The sequence below is a fragment of the Emydura macquarii genome, unplaced genomic scaffold (genome assembly GCF_026122565.2).
Source record: "Emydura macquarii macquarii isolate MOO-44397 ecotype Brisbane River unplaced genomic scaffold, CSIRO-AGI_Emac_v2 contig_1876, whole genome shotgun sequence".
NCBI classification, from domain to species: domain Eukaryota; kingdom Metazoa; phylum Chordata; order Testudines; family Chelidae; genus Emydura; species Emydura macquarii.
The window spans coordinates 19,360,533-19,383,536 of NW_027132013.1; the positions used below are offsets into that span (position 1 = coordinate 19,360,533).

The following is a 23,004-nucleotide window of genomic DNA, read 5'->3' on the forward strand; positions in this document are numbered from 1 at the left end:
ATGCCCTGGGCTTTAAACTGTGTAACGTGTATAATAAACTCTTCCCTCTCAGATGACCCACGCAACTGGTGTTTGATGTGTCTGGGAAAGACACACGTGAGGGACAAGTGTAAGATCTGTAAGGGCTTCAGGCCGCAGACACACAGACAGGGATATTCGTTTGAAAGCCCTACTAACGGAGGTGGCACTGAATCTGGCCTCAGAAACCTGCTCACTCAGTTTTGGCACTGAGCATCTCGACTTCCATGCGGACTGTCCACCAGCACTGAGCACTTCACGGCACCGCTCAACATCACCAGTGCCGAAGAAAAGGCAAAAGAGGCAGTGTGGCCGATTTCCCACACTAATGAGGGACAAGCAGACGGAGTCGAGCAAAGGACCCACATCGGGCAAATCGTTCACCCAAAAACGGGCGGACCCAATCTCCCTGCCTAGGGCCATGAGCCCTCTGAGGGAGCCACCCCCAAATCCTGGGAGTGGAAGGGGACACCTCCGCCTAACGGTGCCATCGACACCTGAGGCCTTCCAGGTAGCCAGAGACTTAATGGCCCTCCCTATGCCACCAACCGCACCTTCAGCACTGGAACCCATGCACATTCCCATCTCCAGAGCAAACCAGCCATGGGCCCTCCACATTACGTCACTGATAAGCGCCACTCCCATTCTGGGCACCAATCCGTAACACCGAAGACATGATCTCTAGCCCCGGGGCGCAGCTTTCTGCCATCTCGGCTCCAGTCCCCATCACGGGCCCAATCCCCGATAAAAGGGAGAGGCTCTCCGGGGTATGTCGGCGATCACTGTGACTGCGGCACCCACCACCACCATGGTGCTGGTCGTCGACACCATGCCGGTCACTGACTGGGCACCAGTCTCCAGTACCACATAGCCCGTGTAGTCCTCAGACACGGCCACCCAGACACCACTCCCCTCTGACATGGCACTGCTCGAGGGAATCTTACCAGAGGTCATCCTCTCCTTGGCACCGCTCCCCGGTGCCGCATTGCAGCCACCAGGAGGAGCCTCGTTCACCACCTCCATGGTCCACAACAGGAGAGAGGTTCTCTTCGGATTCAGAAGGGGGGATCCCAGTACTCGTCCCAGAGGACACACATAAAAAACTGCACCAGCACTGAGTGGAGAACTATTGATGGGAGCATGGCCTCAAGGCCAATGTCTGACCCGTGGCCTTACTAGAACCTGTGGGAGATCCTGATGGCCCCAGGCCCTTATTCTTTTCAGGCCTTTGTGACCATGCCAGAGAAGTGGTCAAGGGCATCAACTGACCCGGTCTGGGATTCGGACTCAAGTTCTGTCTCCAGCATCGAGCTTCAGGACTCGAACAGGGAAATTCCCCCAGAGGAAGGAAGCCCATTACCCCCTCTCCCCACACTAGTGGTACCATCATCGTCATCCTCCCCAGATGAGGACATCAAGGGCCCCACTCCGCTGTTGCCAACAGACTATTTTAGAGCCCACCAGGAGTTCCTCAAAAGGGTGGCATCCAACTTGGAGCTGGAGGCGGAGGAGCTAGCTGAGCCCTCAGATGGCCCGTTTGACATTCTGGCAGCCATGGCCCCGACTAGACTCGCCTTGTTAGTCCATGAGGGGGTGCTAAAGGTGGTCAAAGCCTTGTGGCAGATGCCATCCTCTTTGCTGCTCATCTCCACGAGAGTGGAGAAAAGGTATTATGTCCCGGCTAAGGGATATGAATATTTATTCTCCCACCCCCCGCCAGGATCTTTAGTAGTAGCTGCAACCAATGAACGGGACAGACAAGGACAGGCCAGTTCGATGCCCAAGAATACAGTTGCTAAAAAACTGGATTTATTCAGGAGAAAAGTTTACTCCACGGCCAGCCTCCAATTAAGAATCTCCAACCAGCAAGCATTGCTGGAGAGATTTAACTATAATATTTTGGACTTGGTGGCGAAATTTAAGGACTCCCTGCCACAAGGTGTGAAGCGGGAGTTCTCATCTCTCCTGGAGGAGGGCAAGATAGTGGCCACAGCCTCCCTCCAAATGGAACTGGATGCAATCGATTCAGTGGCAAGGTCAATGGCTTTGGTGGTGTCCATGTGTTGTTGCTCATGGCTGCAATCATCTGGGCTGTCGCAGGAAGTGCAGCAGTCTATTTAGGATCTGGTGTTTGAGGGAATCACGCTATTCTCTGAACAAACTGATAATAGACTGCATGGCTTAAAAGACTCTAGGGCCACGCTGCGTTCCCTCAGCCTGTATACCCAGCACAGCTTCAGAAGGCTATTCCGGCCACCTCAGCCCTCCTGCAGGGAGGAGCAATAGAGGAAGTTCTTCTAGATGGAAGATGGAAAGGGTTCTATTCTCGTTATTTTCTCATACCAAAAGCCCAGAGGTGCCTCAGACACACTCTGGACCTGCGTTGTCTCAACAGAACCTCAAGAAGTTGAAGTTTTGTATGGTCTCCCTAGCTGCTATCATTCTGTCGCTGGATCCAAGGAACTGGTATGCCACCCTCGATTTGAAGAATGTATACTTCCACATTTTAATCTTCCAAAGCTGCAGGAGATTCCTGTGCTTTGTAGTAAGCGGTGGCCACTGTCAATTTACTGGAGGATTGGGCCAAAAGAAATCTAATGAGGTTCAACAAAGAAAAGTGCAGAGTCCTCCACTTAGGAAGAAAGAATCCCATGCACAGCTATAGACTGGGGACCGACGAGCTGGGCAGCAGCTCTGCAGAAAAGGACCTGGGGGTAACAGTGGATAAAAAGCTGGATATGAGTCAGCAGTGTGCCCTGGTTGTCAAGAAGGCCAATGGCATATTGGGCTGCATTAGGAGGGGCATTGCTAGCAGGTCACGGGAAGTGATTATTCCCCTCTATTCGGCATTGGTGAGGCCGCATTTAGAATATTGTGTCCAGTTTTGGGCCCCCCAATACAAAAAGGATGTGGACAAGTTGGAGAGAGTCCAGCGGAGGGCAACCAAAATGATTAGGGGGCTGGAGCACAGGACTTATGAGGAGAGGCTGAGGGAACTGGGCTTGTTTAGTCTGCAAAAGAGAAGAGTGAGGGGGGATTTGATAGCGGCCTTTAACTACCTGAAAGGGGGTTCTAGGGAGGATGGGGCTAGGCTGTTCTCGGTGGTGGCAGATGACAGAACAAGGAGCAACGGTCTCAAGTTGCAGGGCGGGAGGTCTAGGTTGGACATTAGGAAAAAGTTTTTTACTAGGAGGGTGGTGAAGCACTGGAATGGGTTACCTAGGGAGGTGGTGGAATCTCCATCCTTAGAGGTTTTTAAGCTGCGGCTTGACAAAGCCCTGGTTGGGATGATATAGCAGGGGTTAGTCCTGCTTTGAGCAGGGGGTTGGACTAGATGACCTCCTGAGGTCCCTTCCAACTCTAATCTTCTATGATTCTATGATTCTATGATATTACCGTTTGGCCTTTCTTCTGCCTTGAGTGTCTTCACGAAATGTATGGCAGTAGTGGCCGCACACCTAAGACGCTGTGGGGTTCAAATTTACCCTTATCTGTACAACTGACTCATCAAAGATAGGTTGTGGGCTCAGGTCCAGCACAGCCTCAGTCTAGTAAAATCTACCTGCCAGAGTCTAGGTCTACTACCGAACAAGCAAAAGTCAACCCCATCTCCAGTTCAACACATAGAATTCATAGGGGCCATTCTCAACTCTATGCAAGCCAGAGCTTTCCTCCTGGAGTTCAGATTCCAAACAATATTAAGCCTGATTATGGATATTCAACCGCCCGTTTGTGCCTCAGACCATTGGGCCATATGGCAGTCTGTACATGTGTAGTTCAACATTCTCGCCTTCGGCTGCATCCCCTGCAGACTTGGTTAGCTTCAGTCCTCAGGCCAAATAGGCACAAGCTAGATGGCGTGGTCACAGTTCCACAGTCAGTCCAGTCATCCCCCAAGTGGTGGACAGATCCCCACTTCATGCTGCAAGGGGTCCCATTTGCAGCGTTCTCCCCCACAGTGACATTAGTTTCTGATGCCTCAGAGCTGGGATGATGGGGGCGCACTTCAATGATCTCAGTATGCAGGATCTTTGGTCACAATAGGACCGTGCCTTCCATATAAATCTCACGGAACTCAGAGCGATCCGGCTAGTGTGCCAGCCGTTCCTTCCTTATCTGGAGGGCAGGGTGATTTGGATTCTGACAGAGAACATGGCTGCAATGTGCTATATAAACAGACAAGATGGAGCCCGATCGTCACCCCATGTCAGGAAGCCACTCTTGAACTTCTGCATTCAGAACGCTATCCACGTCGTAGCGTCACATCTTCCAGACATCAGGAACAAATTGGCAGATCATCTCAGCTGCTCTTTCTCATCTTGACATGAGTGATCTCTCCACCCAGAGGTAGCCAGCATGATCTTCCAGATGTGGGGGACTCCCCAAGTGGACCTATTCACCTCCAGGAAAAACAGGAAATGCCGCCTGTTCTGCTGCATCCAAGGACTTGCCAGAGGCTCCCTGTCAGATGCCTTCCTGCTTTCATGGGAAGGAGGGCTGATGTACACCTTCCCCCCAATACCATTCATCCACAGTGTCTTGTTGAAGATCAGGCAGGACAGGGCAAAGGTGGTCCTCATTGCCCAAGCCTGGCAGAGACAACATTGCTTTGACACACTACTGGGGCTCTCAACAATGACCCCACTGGAATTACCTTTATGGCCAGACCTGCTCTCTCAGGATCATGGCCATCTACTGTACCCCAATTTGTCGTCCCTTCACCTGAAAGTATGGATGCTGCATGGTTGAATGTGGAAGAACAAGCTTGCTCGACGCAGGTGCAACAGGTCCTGTTGGGCAGCAGAAAACCTTCCACAAGGGCTATGTACCTAGCAAAACTAAAGAGATTTTCCAATTGGGCTATAGAGTGGAAACTTGCCCCATTTCAGGCCTCAATACAGTCAATTTTGGAGTACCTGCTGAACCTTAAGCATCAAGGCCTAGCCCTCTCATCGATCAAAGGTCACTTGGCAGCTATCTCAGCCTTCCATCCCCTGATCCAAAATAAATTGTTTTTTGCACATGACATCACGTGCAGGTTCTTGAAGGGCCTAGAACGGCTATTCCCACAAGTCCAGGATCTCACCCCGCAGTGGAACCTGAACCTAGTACTCTCAAGACTTACAGGGCCCCCCTTCAAACCATTGGCAACCTGTTTGCTACTGCTCCTCTTGTGGAAAGTCTCCTTCCTGATTGCAATCACCTCAGCACAAAGGGTTTCCAAGATCAGGACCTTAACCTCAGAATCACCTACATGGTGTTTTAGAAAGATAAGTTCAACTGCGACCCAACCCAGATTTCTTAACAAAGGTAGTGTTGCAGTTTCACATCAACCAGGGCTTATTCTTACCAATATTTTTCCCCAAATCACATAGATCCAATGAAGAATGAAGGCTACACACCCTGGATGTCAGACATGCCTTGGCCTTCTATGTCGAAAGAACTAAACCCTTTTGTAGGTCAGCTCAGCTGTTCATAGCAGTGGCAGAAAGGACAAAAGACCCTCTCGACTGTAACAGCTCACTTGACTATGGCGCAACCCTCATCAGCAGCCTTCCTAGCACAGGTGCCCATCCAAGACATCTATAAGGCGGCAACATGGTCTTCAGTGCATGCTTTTGCCTCCCATTATGCCATTATCCCATTATGCAGCTGGAAAGAGACAATGTCAGCTTTCATAACTCTGAGCCTGCCTCCAGAGAAACTGCTTGTGAGTCATCTACCATGGAATGCACATGAGCCAGCACTCGAAGAAGAAAAGATGGTTCTTCGAGTGCTTGCTCATGTTGATTCCAAGTTTGTGTCTGCGTACTGCATGCACAGCTCACCAAAAGTTTTTCCCTAGAAGTACCCGTAGGGTCAGCTATGGAGCCCTCTAGAGTCGTGCCTTCATGGTGCCCTATATAAGGCTCTGCCAATCCTCCGACCTCTTCAATTCCTTCTTACCACCCGTGATAGTTGTTGGAACAGCAGTTCTTTTTGCTGCAAATTTTCCCCTTATCTCTTCATTTGTTTAAGTACCTGTAAATAGTTCAAGTAACAGTTAGTATAGTATAGTAATTAGTATAGTGATAGGATAAAATACTCCTGCTTATTAGGTAGTCTCTCTTTCCCCCCCTTCCCCACCTCAGGACAGGGTATGCCTGGCTTCAAATCGTGTGGGTCCTGCAAGAAGCTTATGCCCAGAGACAACCCGTACTCTTCCTGCCTCAGGTACTTAGGGGAGTCTCACTTATGGGATCACTGTACCATCTGCAGAAGCTTCCGATTCAGGACCCAGAAAGAGCAAAGTCAAAGACTCAAGTTTCTACTTATGGAGTCTGTCCTTTGCCCCACGGAGCAGAGGCCCTCGGCTTCAGTAAGGAGCGTGCCAGCAACAGTCATGGAGGTGCAGCCCAAAAAGGACTCCACTTCTAAGGAGCCTAGGCACCGGCATGCTTCCCTGGCACTGAAAAGCATGGCACCGCCCCCACTCCCCGGTGCTGCATAAAAAGAAGTCGGACAGAGGGCACTCACCAACACTGAAGATCTCGGCACGCCAGGAGGGCAGTAAAGTGCAGCCCGCATCAGGTCACTTAAGCCCTGAACCTGTGCACATGGCGCTGTTGACTCCGGCTCTGGTGAGGGGTTCATTGAGTCCGGGTCCTATGGCCTCCCCGTTGGGGGATGATACACAGGAGGAGGAATTGCAGATCCCCTCCATGCCAGAGGCCTATGAGGCAGCAAGGGAGCTGAAAGAGGACACAGCTCCACCACCTCCTTCTCGCCGGGACCAGGCGCAACTGCCAGCACCGAGGAGGCCTAGGGTGCCCTCTCAGGGCAAGCTGGCTATGATGGCCAGGTCCCACTGTCTCCGGCACTGCTCTCCGGCGCTATCCAGCACCAGACCTCCATGGTTTCCAGGGAGCGGCCGATTCTCTTTGGACTCGGAGGATTCCATTTCACCCCAATGGACTAGCACTGTGGCAGACAGCAACGGATGGAGGAGGCTCAACCCCTGGTGATGCCAGGGGCCCCACAGTGGCAGTTGCCCTTGCAGTGGCCATTCTGGACCCCAGGGGTCCCAGTTGGGTAGACCTCTCTCCTTCATGTCATTGAAAGGGCGGACCAGGAGACCTTCACACTCCGCTGGAAGCATGCGGTATGGCACCAAGGAGGGCTCCGTTCCTGGCACCGCGGCGGACTTCCCCTGTGACTCTGGCTTGGAAGAGGAGGCAGCACCACATGACCCTTCTGGTGCTGAGGGACAGGATGGGTCGGCACTAGTAGTTAGAGTATCCTCCTCTTTGTCTCCAGATGAGGCGGTAGCAGGAGCCACACCAGCATCGGTGCCGGACGACACTAGAGCACACCAGGAGATACTCCTTAGGGTACCTCAGAATATGGGTCTACAGGCAGATTTGGTGTTGGAGGGTGCAGACCCCATGGTAGACATTCTAACCCAGAGGGCCCCTCCAGGGTCGTGCTCCCTCTTATAAAAACTATCAAGGAAACCACAAAGATCTTGTGGTAAACCCTGGCCTCTCTGCCTCCTACAGCGAAAAAGGTCTAGAGGAAATATTTCGTGTCAGCAAAGGACCACGAGCATTTTTATATGCACCCTCCTCCAGGGTTGTTTGTAGTAACTGCTGCAAATGAGCGTGAGAGGCAGGGACAGCAAGGGCCCACGCCTGATGGCATCTGGCGTGGCCATGAGACCAAGTTCCTGGCTCCAAGCCTCAGGCCTCCCACATGAGGTGCAGCGCAGTATTCAGGACCTGCTATTCGAGGGCCCGGCACTGTTTTTGTCACAGATGGACTCCAAGCTTCACAGCTTGAAGGACTCCAGGGCCATGCTGAGATCCCTTGGACTGCACACGTTGGCTCAGAGGAAGTCATTAAAGCCTCAACCCGTGCTGTGCTTTTATTAGGGTCAACACAAGCAGGACTCTAACCGTTGCAGGGGCAGAAACAATAGAAGAAGGCTGCCTCATTCCTCTGGCCAGGACTCAGGCCAGACAAAGCAGGCCTCCAGCTCTAAGCAAAACTTTTGACGGTGTGCCTGAGGACAGCGCACCAGTAATGGTTCCGAATCCACCCCTCTCGTTTTCGGACCGTCTATCCTACTTCTGTCATGTGTGGTCCCAAATCACATCAGATCGATGGGTACTACGCACGATAGAACAATGATATTCACTCCAGTTTTCATCCTTCCCACCCCCACCCCCATCCCTCTTCAGGGACCCCTCTCATGAGCAACTGCTCCAACAAGACGTACAAGTGCTTCTAGGATTGGGAGCAGTGGAGGGAGGTGCCCCAAGAATTAAGAGGAATGGGGTTCTACTCCTGCTATTTCCTAATTCCAAAAGCTATGGGAGGCCTTCATCCCATCCTCAACCTGCGGGACCTGAACAGGTTCATGAAGAGACTGAGGTTCTGCATGCTATCTCTAACCCTTATCATTTCCTCCCTGGATCCAGGAGATTAGTATGCTGCCCTCAACCTAAAGGATGCTTAGTTCCATGTGGCTATTTACACGAACCACAGGAGGTTCCTCTGTTTCATGGTCAATCAGGCCCACTTCCAATGGTGCTGCCCTTCGGACTGTTTGCAGCCCCTGGGCATTCACCAAATGTATGTTGGTAGTTGCAGCCTTCCTGAGAAAGAAAGGAGTTCAAGTATACCCCTACCTGAATGATGGTTGGTCAAGGGAAGCACCAGGACACAGGTGGAGGCAGACATTCTCAACGAACAGAAGTCAATGCTTACACCAACCCACAGGATAGAGTTTATTGGGGCGGTGTTGGACTACAGGCCACAGTGTCTCTTCTAGAGACCCATTTCCTGGCCATGTGGGGCATAATAGAGAACTTAAAGCATTACCCTCAGACCATGGCTCAGAATTGTCTATAGGTGCTGGGGCACATGTCAGCTTGTACCTATGTTGTATGACATGCAAGACTACAACTCAGACCCCTGCAAGCATGGGTGGCATCAGTTTACCACTCTGCTCGGAGCGAATTAGACAAGGGGGTCTTGCTTCCTCCCTCACTTCTACAGATCCTAGATTGGTGGTGCAATCCTCACATGGTATGCGCAGGAGTCCCCTTCTCACCTCCTTGTCCTTCGTTATGTCTGGTCACACACTCTTCAGCAATGGGTTGGGGAGCTCATCTAGAAGAATTCAAGACCCAGGGCGTATGGTCTCAAGCAGAACTATTGCTTCACATCAGTGTGAGGGAGATGAGGGCAGTGCATCTGGCTTGCCAGGCCTTCCAAGACCATCTGGAGGACAAAGTAGTATCGGTCCACACACACAATATAACAGTGATGTTTTATGTAAGCAGACAGTGAAGCTTGCTCCTCTCCCCTGTGCCAGGAAGCCCTCAGTTTGTGGGAATTCTGCATCACACGTTTGATACACCTGGAAGCATCGTACCTGTCCAGGATCTAAAATACATTAGCTGACAGCCTCAGCAGATCCTTCCTGAACTACGAGTGGTCAATCCGGCCAGATGTGTTGAGCAACATCTTCCATCAGTGGGGTGTTCCCCAGGTGGACTTATTCACTATAAAGTTCAACAGAAAGTGTCTACAGTTCTGCTCCTTTCAGAGCCACTGCCCTGGGTCCATTATGAACGCCTTTCTTATTCCATGTAGCCCACAGGCCAGCTGTTTTATGCCTTTTGTCTGACCCCTCTCATCCACAGGGTCCTTGTGAAGATCAGGCAGGAGAGCGCCTCGGTGATCCTAATAGCCTCCGCTTAGCCACGCCAGCACTGGTTCACCATGCTCCTCGACCTTTCAGTGGCCACTCTGATCACTCTACCTTTGCTCCGAGGCCTGAGCACCCAGGAACACGGCATGTTACGACACACCAATCTCACGTCGTTATACCTCACGGCATGGAAGCTCCATGGCTGAACCCCACGGAGCTAAGATGTTTCGAGCAAGTTAGGGAGGTCCTCCTCGGTAGTAGAAAACCCTCTACTAGGGTCACTTATTTAGCAAAGTGGAAACAGTTTTCAATGAGGGCAGCTCAAAAGGGTAGTCAACTTACAGTGGTGTCGATTTTGTCCATCTTGGACTATTTGCTGCACCTTAAGCAACAGGGCCTCTTCGGCTCATCAGTCAAGGTGCACTTGGCTGCCATTTCTGCATTCCATACTGGGAAATCCGGTCGCTCGGTGTTCGCTAACCCCTTGGTTGTATAGTTCCTGAAAAGGGTTAGACAAAATGTATCCACCAACATGCTTGCCATTGGCACACTGGGACCTCAACTTCATCCTCTCAAGGCTGATTGGACCTCCATTGTGTCGCAACAAGTTATGGATCCCCCAGAGTCAATAATCAGTCAGTTGGATAATACAACAAAATTTTATTAAGGAATATGGGGTACACGCTGTAATACTAAATACGTAGCTTAAATGATTATCATATAAAGTAGGCAGAGAAACAGGCAAAGCAGTTACTTTTTATATCTCGCCACTAGGAACAGAGAAGGAGTCGTAGCATATCATTTGGTACAGGCCGGCTTTCACGATTCGCGTTCAGAGTATGGGAACGGGAGAAGCGGGGCGGTCCAGGTGATCAGGCTGGCGAACGCTTTCTCAATTTGGGCATGGGGCGTACCCCTTTTTATACTAGAGAATGCGTTGCAAGTTTGGTAGCTCTGGATTGGGGGAGGGATATACATTAGTACGTGCCAGACTATGACGAGGCCTGTGGCCTTGGGTAGAGCTGTTATGGCACTGGATACATAGCCCGTTATCTGTGGGCAACAAAGACACTGGGGTGCGTAGGCGATTTTCTTGGGGGGGGGTAGCAGCATAACAACTAAATGCTGTAAACAACAGCTGCAGCCCTATAAGGTCAGGTCACGGTTTTACTGTTGGCACCAAGTGGGTGGGGATGCGAGGGGTGGGCATATGCTGGGAATTCTGCTGCAACACATTGGAGCCTCTAGCGACCTGCTCACTTCTTTAACTGACCTGGAAGATGGCCTTTCTCGTAGCCATAACTTCGGCCAGGAGGGTATCCGAGCTCAAGACACTTACATCAGAACCGCCATATACTGCCCTCATCCAGCTTTTCTACCGAAGGTTGTCTGTTATTTCCATGCAAATCGGGACATTTTTCTCCTGGTTTTCTTTCCAAAGCTGCATGCTACTAGCAGGGAGCAGAGGCTGCCCTCATTAGATGTCAGGAGGCCTTAGCTCTCCCATAGCTCTCCCAGCAGAGCTCAAGCTCCATCTACAGCCTTCCTAGCAGAAGTGCTAGGGCCTGGCATCTGAAAAGCAGCTGCTAGGCTGGCGGTACATACCTTCACGTCCCACCACGCCTCTGCCCAGGGCGCAGGAAGGAGTGGGCTTCAGCAGAGCTGGGCTGCAGACAGCTCACCGCTAACTCCAGCCCACCTCCAAGGTACTGCTTGTTAGTCAGCTATAATGGAATGGACATGAGCTATCACTCGAAGAAGAAAACAAGGTTACTTACTAGTAACTGATGTTCTTCGAGATGTGTTGCTCATGTCCATTCCACAACCAACCCCCCCCCCCCCCCGCCCCACCACCGGAGCTGGCAGAAAGAAGGGACTGAGGGGGCGTAGGACCGGCAGTGCCTCATATACCGCGGCATTCGCGCGGGGCACCAGAGCCAGCCCTACAGGACCTGCGAAGGGGAAAAAAGTTCAGGTAACCGTACATGGAGGCGTGCACACACCTATAAGGGAATGGATATGAGCAACACCGCTTGAAGAACATCAGTTACTGGTAAATAACCTTTTTTCTTTTCCTCTTCACTTTTTTTCTAGCAGAAAAAATATTCCTCTCATCCTTCCTTCCAAACTGGAAAATTTCATTCTCTTCTCTTTTTCCTCTCCCATTCCAGATTATATCCCCACCATTGTTGCAGTTTATGGCACATGTATTTTAAGAATGGCCATCTTCCCTGCTGCAGTTCACATCCTTTAGCTGAAGTGAAGATGACCAAACTCTTGTCAATCTTAATCTCCTAATCTGTAAATCTAAGCAACAGAAACTATTAACCTTCAGCTGCTGCTAAGAATGTTGTCTGTGCTGGGCGTTCTGTATGTATGCAAGTGTTGGTTTCACCATTTCTTCCTCTTATGAGTAGATTCCTGGATCAGGAAAATGAAATCTGAAACTCAGTTGTTAGTCTTTTTGTTCAAACTGCTGGACCAGCAGAAGTGAAACAGACCAATATCTTGTAAATTACACTTTGCTACAGCAAAGGTATTGTTTCACTCTTGGGAGAATCTTGTCAGAGACAAATAGGAGAGAATGCTTTTTTAAAACTTTGTTATGTCTGAAGATGTGTGTTCTATTTTGTTTTTGTTGTTGAGTTGTATTGTAAAGGGGTGCACACAATTGTTCAGAGCACCCAAAGGTATTGCACACATTGTAAAAACAGTTACAGATTTTCCTGTTGCTTTTTGTATAGCTTGCTATCTTACTTGACGTTTACACTTGTCTTACAAAACTTTGAAACTTTCCTTCTCATCATTAACTTCTACTAAAATTCTCTATAAGGCTGATGTAACTTTTTTTCTCCGAGGACATTCTGATGGACATTTTGCTTAATTTATCTCATCTGAAGTATTCAGTTCAAATGCAGTTCAGTGTACAACTAGGACCTTTGTTTCCTATTTAAAACTCAAACTCTGATAAATAAAGATTAGCATTCATCTTGCAGACACCTCAGGCTAAACTTAGAGTACCATTGGCAAAAGTTGTAGTTTTTTGTCTTTTATATCAAGTAGAATAGAGGCTTACTCTTAGGGATTTTTAAAATTTTAATGGTCTATTTTATTAGTTTCTGCAAGACATCCCATGTCTTACAACAGGATAGTAGTCATTTTGGGTGAGTAAATAAAATAATGGAATGATGTCTGTTTAAAAAAAAAAAAAAAAAAAGAAAGAAACCCCCCAAAAACTACTATTGTTTTCCACACTGAATTAAAATAAAGTTTGCATAGACTTATTATTGGATAAATAATTGGATAAATGAGCTTTTTAACTCCATTTCTGGTTTGAATTTAGTCCAGCTTTGTAGTAACCATAGCTTTTTCATGATTTTCCTTCATGTCTGCAAGCAGTGTTTTGAGAATGCAGATTGGTAAACTTGCAAGTATTCTCACTTTAGTATCCCAATCTAGGCTTCAGTGAATCATAGAATTATCAAAACGCAGGACGGGAAATGATCTTGATAGGTCATCTAGTCCAGTCCCATGCACTGAGGCAGGATTAATTATTATCTAAAACATCCCTGACAGGTGTTTGTCTACTCTGTTTTTAAAAACCTCCAGTGACAGAGATTCCAAAACCTCCATAGATAATTTGTTTCAGTGCTTAATTTACCCTTACTCTTAGGAATTTTTACCTAATGTGTAACCTAAATCTTCCTTGCTGCAATTTAAGCCCATTACTTCTTGTCCTGTCTTCACTGGATGAGAGCAACCTTTTACGTACTTGAAGACTGTTATCATGTCTTCTCAGTCTTCTCTTCTCCAGAATAAACAAACCAAGTTTTTTCAATCTTTCCTCATATGTCATGTTTTCCAGACCTTTAATCATTTTTGTTGCTCTCGTCGACTTTCTCCAATTTGCCCACCTCTTTCCTGAAGTGCAGTGCCCAGAGGACACAGTACTCCAGTTGAGGCCTTATCAGTGCCGAGTAGAATGGAAGAGAATTAATCCTTGTGTCTTGCTTACAAAACTACTGCAAATACATCCCAGAATGTTGTTTGGTTTTTTTTTGGCAACAGTTTTAGTTTGTGATCTATTGTAAGCCCCAGATCCCTTTCTGCAGTACTGCTTCTTAGACTGTCGTTTCCCATTTTATATTTGTGCAGTTGATTATTCGTTCCTAAGTGTAGTATTTGCATTTGTCCTTATTCAATTTCATCCTATTTATTTCAGATAATTTTTGCAGTTTTTCAAGATCATTTTGAATTCTGCTACTGTCCTCCAAAGTGCTTGCAACCCCTCTCAGCATGGTATCGTCTGTAAACTTTATACATGTACTCTGTATGCCATTGTCCAAATTATTTATGAAGATACTGAATAGAATCAGACCTAGGACAGATCCCTATGGGACCCCACTTCATATGTACTTCCAGCTTGACTGCGACCCATTGATAACTACTCTCTGAGTACAGTTTTCCAACCAGATGTGTACCCATCTTATAGTGGGTTTGTCTAGGTTATATTTCCCTAGTTTGTTTATGAGAAAGTTAGGTAATACAGTATCAAAAGTCTTGCTAAAGTCAAGATATATCACATCTACTGCTTCTCCCATCCACAAGAATTTATTACCCTGTCAAAAAATCTATTAGGTTGATATGATGTGATTTGTTCTTGACAAATCTATGTTGCCTAATACTGATCTAATTTTTTCTAGGTGCTTACAAACTGACTGACTGGTTATTTGCTCCATTGTCTTTCCAAGTACCAAAGTTCAGCTGACTGGTCTAAAAATTTCCAGGGTTGTCCTTATTCTCCTTTTTATCTAAAGATACTATATTTGCCTTTTCCAGTCCTCTGGGATCTCTTCTAGCCTCCATGAGTTCTCAAAGATAATCACTAATAGCTCATAGATCTCTTCAGGCAGTTCCTTAAGTATTCTAGGATGTATTTTGTCAGGCCCTGTTGACTTGAAGACATCTAACTTGTTTAAATAATTCTTAGCTTGTTCTTTCCCTCTTTAGCCTCAGATCCTACCCAGTTTATTCTGCTGTTCACTATGTTAGTCATCCTGTCACTACTAACCATTTTGGTGAAAACTGAAACAAAAAAGGAATTTAAAACTTCAGCCATTGCTGCATTTTCTGTTACTGTCTTTTTCTCCCCATTGAGTAATGGGTCCACTATGTCTTTGGTCTTCCTCCTGCTTCTAATTTATTTGTAAAATGTTTTCTTGTTATCTTTTATGTCCCTAGCTATTTTAATTGCGTTTTGTGCCTTGGCCTTTCTAATTTTGTCCCTACATGCTTGTGATGTGTGTTTATATTTATCCTTTGTAATTTGACTTAGTTTCCACTTTTTTTGAGTTTTAGGTCACTGAAGATCTGGTTAAGCCAAGGTGATCTCTTACCATATTTCCTATCTCTTTAGGATAGTTTGTTCTTGTGCCGTTAATAATATCTCTCTAAAAAACTGCCAACTCACCCAAACTCTTTTTTTGTCTTAGACTTACTTCCCACAGGATCCCAGCTATCAATTCTCTGAGTTTGCTGGTCTGCCTTCATGAAGTCCATTACCTTTGTTGTGCTGTTTTCAGCAACAATAGCACAAAAAAGATCTAAATAGAAAGCACACAAAAAACAAAACCATAGAGGAAACAATTTTATATTTATAGTTTCTTTTTAAGTTACTGCCTTTTTCTAGTAAAGTATAATCACTAAATCCATATTTTCTAAGTTTTTATACTATATCAGATACAATACAATATCACAGTCTGAGTTTCATGTTATTGTGAACATATAAATCGCATTACATGTTCCTCAATATAAGCACCACATGCACAAAAAACATCCTCTAAGAACTGTTGTGGATTTGGTTGGTTTTTTTTTTAATTGACTCTAGTGCTGGCAGAAAGTGCGAAGTTAATAGCTCTAGAGACTGAAGCACTGCCCCACATTGCCTAACCCATATTACTCAACCGTAACTGGAGGGATTATCTCTAGAAATGTATTCTCTTCCTTTCAATCTGTCATAGAGTCTTCTGTTGAAATTACAATGAATGATATCATTTAGTGCCATCGGTTGGTGATTTTCTGATTTGAACACTGTTAAATAGAAACTGAACTAGGTCAACCAAACCACTTCACATACTGTAGATCAGTGGTTCTCAACCTTTTTTTCCCCGAGTACCACTCCAGTCAGGTAGAATCAGGTCGAGTACCGCTTCACCTGACTGTACCTGGCCAGAGTACTACTCGGAAAATGAGCGCAGTAAGCACTTTCAATCAATGCCCTCCGCCGAAACCCTACAGCCATTTGCACATTTTCGGCGGCAGCAAGGGGGCATGATTCGGCGGGGGGAGGGAAGAGCGGCAGCGGCGGCTTTTCTCAGCGGGCCGGGGGAGCAACGGTGGGAGGTTTTCTCGGCGGCGGTGAGGGGGGGGGAATCAGCGGCGGGAGGGGGGATTCGGCGGCGGAATCGGCGGCGCGGTTTGCCTCGTGTACCACTGAGCCGGCTTCCGCGTACCACTAGTGGTACGCGTACCACCGGTTGAGAACCCCTGCTGTAGATCATTGAATTGAGACATACTATAGTTTAAACACACAAAAGAACAAATGGACTATAATTAACTATTGTAAAGTACTGGTACAGAAAGGATAACATGTTTATCTATTGGTCTCTATTTAAAAGAGAAATATATTCACACATAGAAATAATTGGCTTCCAATAAATAAATAAAATAAAATACATTTAACAATCTAAATTGCTTTATAACCTACTTGTAAATGTGAATAGATTGTTGCAACTTGATTGGCCAATATACTGAGCATTAATTCTGTGACCGTGTCGAATAAAATCCAAATTCCCGGTATACTGAACAAATAGTGGCACCCAACACAGAATATGGGGGACAAATGGCAAAATAAAACCCTTACTGGGAAGTATTTTTTAATTATTCTTTCCATATAAAAGATTTGGCTTATCACAGCAACTGTTTTGGGACATGGCATTTTTGGGATATTTAATGATTGCCTGGGGTTAATGCCTGAAGTGCATCAACTCTTACTGGCTGGCCATTAATCCTCAGGAAATTCCCTCTGTTTTTGTTGCTTAAACTCAGGGCTTGTCTACACTGTGATCACTCAAGAAAGATAAGGTGAATCAAGTAAAGGTGTAAAGTCAATGTGCATAAATTAAATAGTGTTAGCCCCTCTTCCTCTGCCTTGCTCCCATCCCTCTGCTTTTCTTCAGGAATAAAGTGGTCTAAGATACCTGTAGCACCTCCTCTGCTTTAATTTACACACACTGGCTTCCTACCTTTGAATTGTCTTAATGTCCCTGTGTAGAGATGTCCTCAGATTCCTTCTGAAGTGAAGCTGTTAAGGGAAAGAAGGAAGGAGAGAGAAGAGGCTTATATTTGGTGCTTTGCTCCATCCATAATAAAAATCTGTCTGTTCTAAATTACTGTCTGCTTTAATATAACTTGGGTTTTATTTATAAACTGATATTTTGTGTGGGAGTTTGTCATTTTTTTATGTTTAAAAGAGACTTTTGAATAAAAGACCTTCATGTAGTTAGAGCTTATTTATATAAAATAAATATATATTTACTGTATATGCAGATCATTTTGCCCTTAAACATTTACCTGGGACATCTGATGAATATCATTCCCTTGTAGCCAGTCTCACAGTTAGAATTTTCTGAAACTGATAAGCAGATGAAATGCTCATTTTTTGTAAACTTCTTGCAGCTTCTATCTCACTGGGGATGTCTCATTGAATGTTTCATCTTTCAGGTTTATCTTAGTTCTCACTGCTTATTACTAAAGCCTTACAAGTGCGCTTTTTTCTTGTGGGGCTCGAGTCAGTTTTAAATTTGACCTGATACATGGATTTTCACAAGACAAATGTGTACTTCTTTGTATCTCCCCTCGGTATTAATTTCATACAAAATGTGAGCCTCTGGATACTGTTACAAAGTACTTGCAGTATCATGTCTGCTGTTTGGTATCATATTCTGTACATTCGTATCTACTTTATACAACATGAGTTATTTAAGTCTTTCAGATACTATTGTAAGTTGGAGAGGTAGTATTGTTCTGGTTTACTCATAAATATACTGAGATTCTGAGCGGTTTACTTGCCGTAGATGTCACAGTAAGTCAAAGTGAAGGGCAGTAATAGACCCAGGAGTCCTGAGTCAGTTCTCTGCTCTTACCACTAGTTGACATTTCCTCCCTAAATATGTCAAAATAATTTATTATTTCTGTGTTCTAGCTTCTGACTTTAAGAGGCTCTGTGCTGGAAGATGCTATCCCTTCAACTGCAAAGCATTGCACAGCCAGAGGACTTCCTTTAAAAGAAGTGCTTGAGCATGTGGTTCCTGAGTTGAATATCCATTGCCTCAGATTAGCTTTCAACACTCCTAAAGTCACAGAGCAGCTTATGAAACTGGATGAACAAGGGGTAAGTCCCAAGTTAAAGAATAAGATAGACTCTTCAGTGCTGTACAGTTAAATTGGGAGACCTGTATCAAACTGCAAAATTATCTGTTTGTTTTACGTAACAGCATTTCAGTTAAGTATTTTAGATCAAATGGGGGCATTTGCACATTGCTGGAAGTTGAAATGACTGTCTTTTTAATCAAGTTTTGCAGTATTTTTGGAATAGTTAAAACCAAACTCACCACATTGAATAGTTAAATGTTTGCTGTTATTAGGCAAACAGTGACTGAAGTAGAATAGTCATATATTGCCTGCTAACTTTTTAGACACTAGTCGTAAAATCTTAATTCATACTAATTTTCTTGCTAGTAGGGGATTCACTTAATCACACTAGGTCATAATTAAGACTTTGCATAGCTCAGTGAAATGAAAATTGTATATTTGTACTCACTTTCTCTCTCACGCAATTCTCTTCCCAAAGTGGAAGCGACATTGTCAAAGAAGATTACATCTTAAAAAATTAACTTTTATGGCAGCTACTCCATTCAATCTTTCTTAATTTAAGGATTCCAGTCCTCACTTTTTAAAAAAACCTGCTCTTTTGGTGCTACTGTACTGAAAAGAGAAAAATCTCGCAAGTTACTGAATTCTCTGTTGCCGAGTGTGTGCACTAGTTTGTACTCTGCATGTTATTTCTTCAAGGATTTTTTCCAAAACAAGAAGTAGAATGAAAATTTCAAAAGCACCTAAGTCCCATTTTCAAGAGTGTCTTTCTATGTTTTCTCCAGCTTTGATTAATAGAGGTCTTAAAGTGTTGGTGGAGATCAGTTATTGGCTCACTACTATTTTTTTTTTAAACTTGCCTGTTTGGTGAGGTAATTAGCATCAAATGATGGTTTGTTTGAGCATAAGCTGGTCTATAGCATGTTTTAGACTGGCCACGAGAAAATCTTCTCAGAGGAGTGGCATTCAGTAGTGAATTTCACTAAATTGAACGCACATATTTGCATATCTGACATGTACTTATCCTACAAGTTTGACTCTGGAGAGGTAACATGCTTAAAGAAGTAGTCACTGGTAAACCACCTGTTGGAGGGTTTTTTTTGGATGTTGCCTCTGCACATTCAATCTAACAGTCCATCGGCTCCCCTTCCTTGGAGTTCTACACTCTTAAGGATTCTGGGTTTAGCAGAAAGAGCTGTGATAGTTGTGGACTGCATGGCCTCCCTCCTTTGCCTCTGAAGTTTGGCCTCACAAGGAACTGCTAGTCTAGTCTTCATGGCAAGTGGCTTTCTAGCAGGTTCCTGAAGCTCAGCAGTGCCAGGGAGTTCATCAGACAAGTGTGAACATATAGAGGTGAAACCCTTCAAAGAGCCACAGTTACTGTTAAGTAACCAATCTTTAGTGGTTTTGGCTGACATTTTCAAAGGTACAAAGGACAGTTGGGCCTCTCAATTCTGTTGATTGCCAGTGGGAGCTGAGGACTTAAAAATCTCCCCCTTTGTAGCCTGCCAACCTAAAGACTAACTTTCTGATTCATTTAGAGTTTGAATAGTGCAGATGCAATTGATGTGTATGATATCCTTTGTCCTACAACATCTGTGGGAGCACCTTAGTAATTGGCCGTGCAACTAAGATGTAAAAAAGAATGATTTGTAATGCCTAGTATAACTGTTACCTTATATAAAATGACATTCTGTATACTTCTCAGTAAAATAAGCCTAGTCATAATTTGTTTACCTCTTGCACACAAAAAATGTATAAAATACGTTGCCAAATAACTATTTTAAGAAGAGACAAGACAAGCCCATCAAGGATTGTTTTTACTGATGTGTGACAAGTGGCACACACTGAGGGAGTCTCAGAAATCATTTTCTTCCACAAGATGGTTTAAATGAATCTCGGAGAATTGGTCATCTTATGTTGTGCATTCCAGATTGAATTTAAAAGAAATAATATGTCCTTCAGGTCTCTTGTGCTACATGGGATATCAGTCCATTCTGTATATTTCATTTTATTTTACTACATAGTTGTTGATTCCTGCATATACTTTAAATTGTTGCAAACAGCTGTAACTTTGCATAGGATTCAGATTAATCTGATTTTGATTGATTTCAAGAGTTTTGAGATGTTACTCCATGTTGATTTTGTTTTGTTTAAAAGGTAAATTCAAGATCTTGTCTAACCTTATTAAGCATCTGGAAATAAAATTTCTCTAGGGGAAAAAATCATTGTTTGTTGAAAGACATGATTAAAAAATGTAGACTTTTTTTCTTGCAAAAGTCCTTTTTGAAATGAAGAACACTAGGAGTCAGGGATATGGAATGGGTTAGGAATTGGAGCAGATCTTTTGTTTTTAGTACAAACAACATGATATGCTGACTACTTGTGCCCCTGAAAAACTTACTGCTATCTTTGTAAGACTTGATTCACATATGTATTTGGGAGTTATGTAGTTGAGCAGATCAAAAATATTGCCTTTTCATGTCTAGGGGAATGTAGACAAAATAATTTCACTTCTAATCACAAAATTATCCACTTGTGGTTGAGAATATTTGCCTGCTTCCCCCAGAAAGACCCAAGACTAATGTAATGTGGGAATATCTTCTGAAGACTACAGTTAACATAGGGTATGTCTACACTGTGGAGTGAAGTCTATTTATTTTAAATCGATTTTCACCCGCCGAATTTTAGAAGTCGCAGGAGCATGATCACACCATGCTCATTGCGTTGGGGGATTGCATCCCCACTAGCCATGCTTGGATCGACAATCAAGGCAGTTCACTGTGGGTAGTTATCCCACAGTACAACTAGCCGCAGAGGCTTTTGGGAAGGTTGTCGTTCTCCCATGATGCAGTGTACTCTCCGCCCCCCTCCCCTTATCCCTGTCCAAACAAACAGACAATCTCCTTTTCGTGCCATTTTTTCAAACCCTTCACTCTCTGCCACGTGCACGCCATTGCCTGAGAGGAATGGAGCCTGTTCAGCTCTGCATTATTATTGTGAGCATCACAAACACCTCACGACTTATTCTGCAGTATTTTCAGGGGTGAGACAGGAGCTGCAGCGCTGAAAATTGTGATGTTACGGAGGCCGCCTTGCTACAAGCCATAGAACGAAACACTTCCCATTTGCTGCAGGCTGTCACGAACCATCTGCAGTCGGTGGAGCACCACTTCTGGTCCTGGGAAACAAGCACTGACTGGTGGAATCACATCGTTATGAAGGTGTGGGATGATGAGCAGTGGCTGAAGAACTTTCAAATGCAAAAGGCCACTTCCTTTGAACTTTGCAGAGAGCTCGCCCCAGACCTGCAACACATGAATACTCGCTTGAGATCAGCTCTGACAGTGGAGAAGAGAGTGGCCCTCACTCTGTGGAAGCTTGGTCAATTGGGAATCAATTTGGAGTCAGTAAATCCACCCGTGGGAGCAGCTGTGATTCAAGTGTGCCAGGCCATTAATAGACTTCTGCTAAGAAGTGTAGTGACTTTGGGAAATGTGGAAGACATAGTGGAAGGCTTTTCCACAATGGGGTTCCCAAACTGGGATGGGGACCATAGATGGCAAACCTATCCCTATCTTAGCCCCGGACTTCCTTGCCACAGAGTACATAAATTGAAAAGGATAATTCTCAATGGTGTTGTAGGCCCTTGTGGATCACAGGGGACGCTTCACCGACATCGATGTGGGGTGGTCTGGAAAGGTACATGACACATGCATCTTTAGGAACTTAGGTCTGTTCAAAAAGATGCAGGCAGGCACTTTCTTCCCTGACCAAAAAATAAATATTGGCAACGTTGAAATGCTAATAGTGATACTGGGGGATCCTGCCTACCCCTTGGTCCGGTGGCTAATGAAGCTCTACACCAGGCACCTGGACAATGACAAGGATCGTTTTAATAATAGGCTCAGCAAGTGCAGAATGGTGGTGGAATGTTCATTTGGACATTTAAAGGCGCTCTGGCACAGTCTGCTCACTAGGTTAGATCTCAGTGAAAAAATATCCCAATAGTTATCTCTGCCTGCTGTGCACTGCATAATGTCTGTGAGACAAAAGGGGAGAAGTTCCCATTGGGGGTTGTGGAGGCAGATAGGCTGGCCACAAATTTTGAGCAGCCAGATGCCACTACAATGCTGAGAGCCAATCGCAGAGCACTGTGCCTCAAGGAAGCATTGAAAAACCGCTTTTGCAATGAGAGACAACAGTAATGTGCGTTGCTTATCTGTCCTGTGGTTTCACTTCGCATCCCCTACCCATCCTCCCACCGATCCAGTTCTCCCCCTTTCCCCTCACCCACCATTCCAGTTCCTCCCCCCTTCTCCCTCCCTTTATTCCCTTCTTATCAATTAATAAATGGTAATGAATTGTGAAACAGTATGTTTTCTCCCACCAATCTCCCACCCCACCGATCAATTCCCCCTCCCCCCAACTTTCTCCTCCCTTTATTCCCTTGTTATCAATAAATAGTAATGAATTGTAAAGCAGTACTTTTTTTATTGGTGATCCTTTGCAGAGGGGGGAAAGGGAAGATAATGAATGTTCCGCATGCATTGTGTGGGGCCTGTGAGGGGATACAGAGCCCATTTTGGGTGTGCACACGAAAGAATCACACATTCCCACTCCTTAAAGGGGCCATCGCCTCTTTCCACTCCCCTCAACCGGCGAGGCGTGCAGCACGTACTGCACTCTGCTCAACCTCCTCCTAGACGACTTGGGAGTGTGGGCTAGGAAAGAATAATTTAGCTCAGAGTTTTGCAGGGGCTGCAGAGGGAGTCTGTCTTGCCGCTGAGCTTCCTGAAGCTCAACCAGACGCCTCAACATATCTGACAGATCACGCATTATACACAGCATCTTAT

The 23,004-nt window shown here is 45.5% G+C and overlaps 1 protein-coding gene across 12 annotated transcripts in view; it reads left to right on the forward strand.

The window, feature by feature from the left end:
• Window positions 1-23,004, forward strand: part of SIPA1L1 (signal induced proliferation associated 1 like 1) — a 394,920-nt gene that overhangs the window by 271,186 nt on the left and 100,730 nt on the right. For all 12 annotated transcript variants that reach the window (XM_067557845.1, XM_067557840.1, XM_067557837.1 and 9 more), the window contains one exon: window positions 17,979-18,167. In XM_067557845.1, the coding sequence (XP_067413946.1) occupies window positions 17,979-18,167 (189 nt within the window). The remainder of the gene's footprint in view (window positions 1-17,978; window positions 18,168-23,004) is intronic.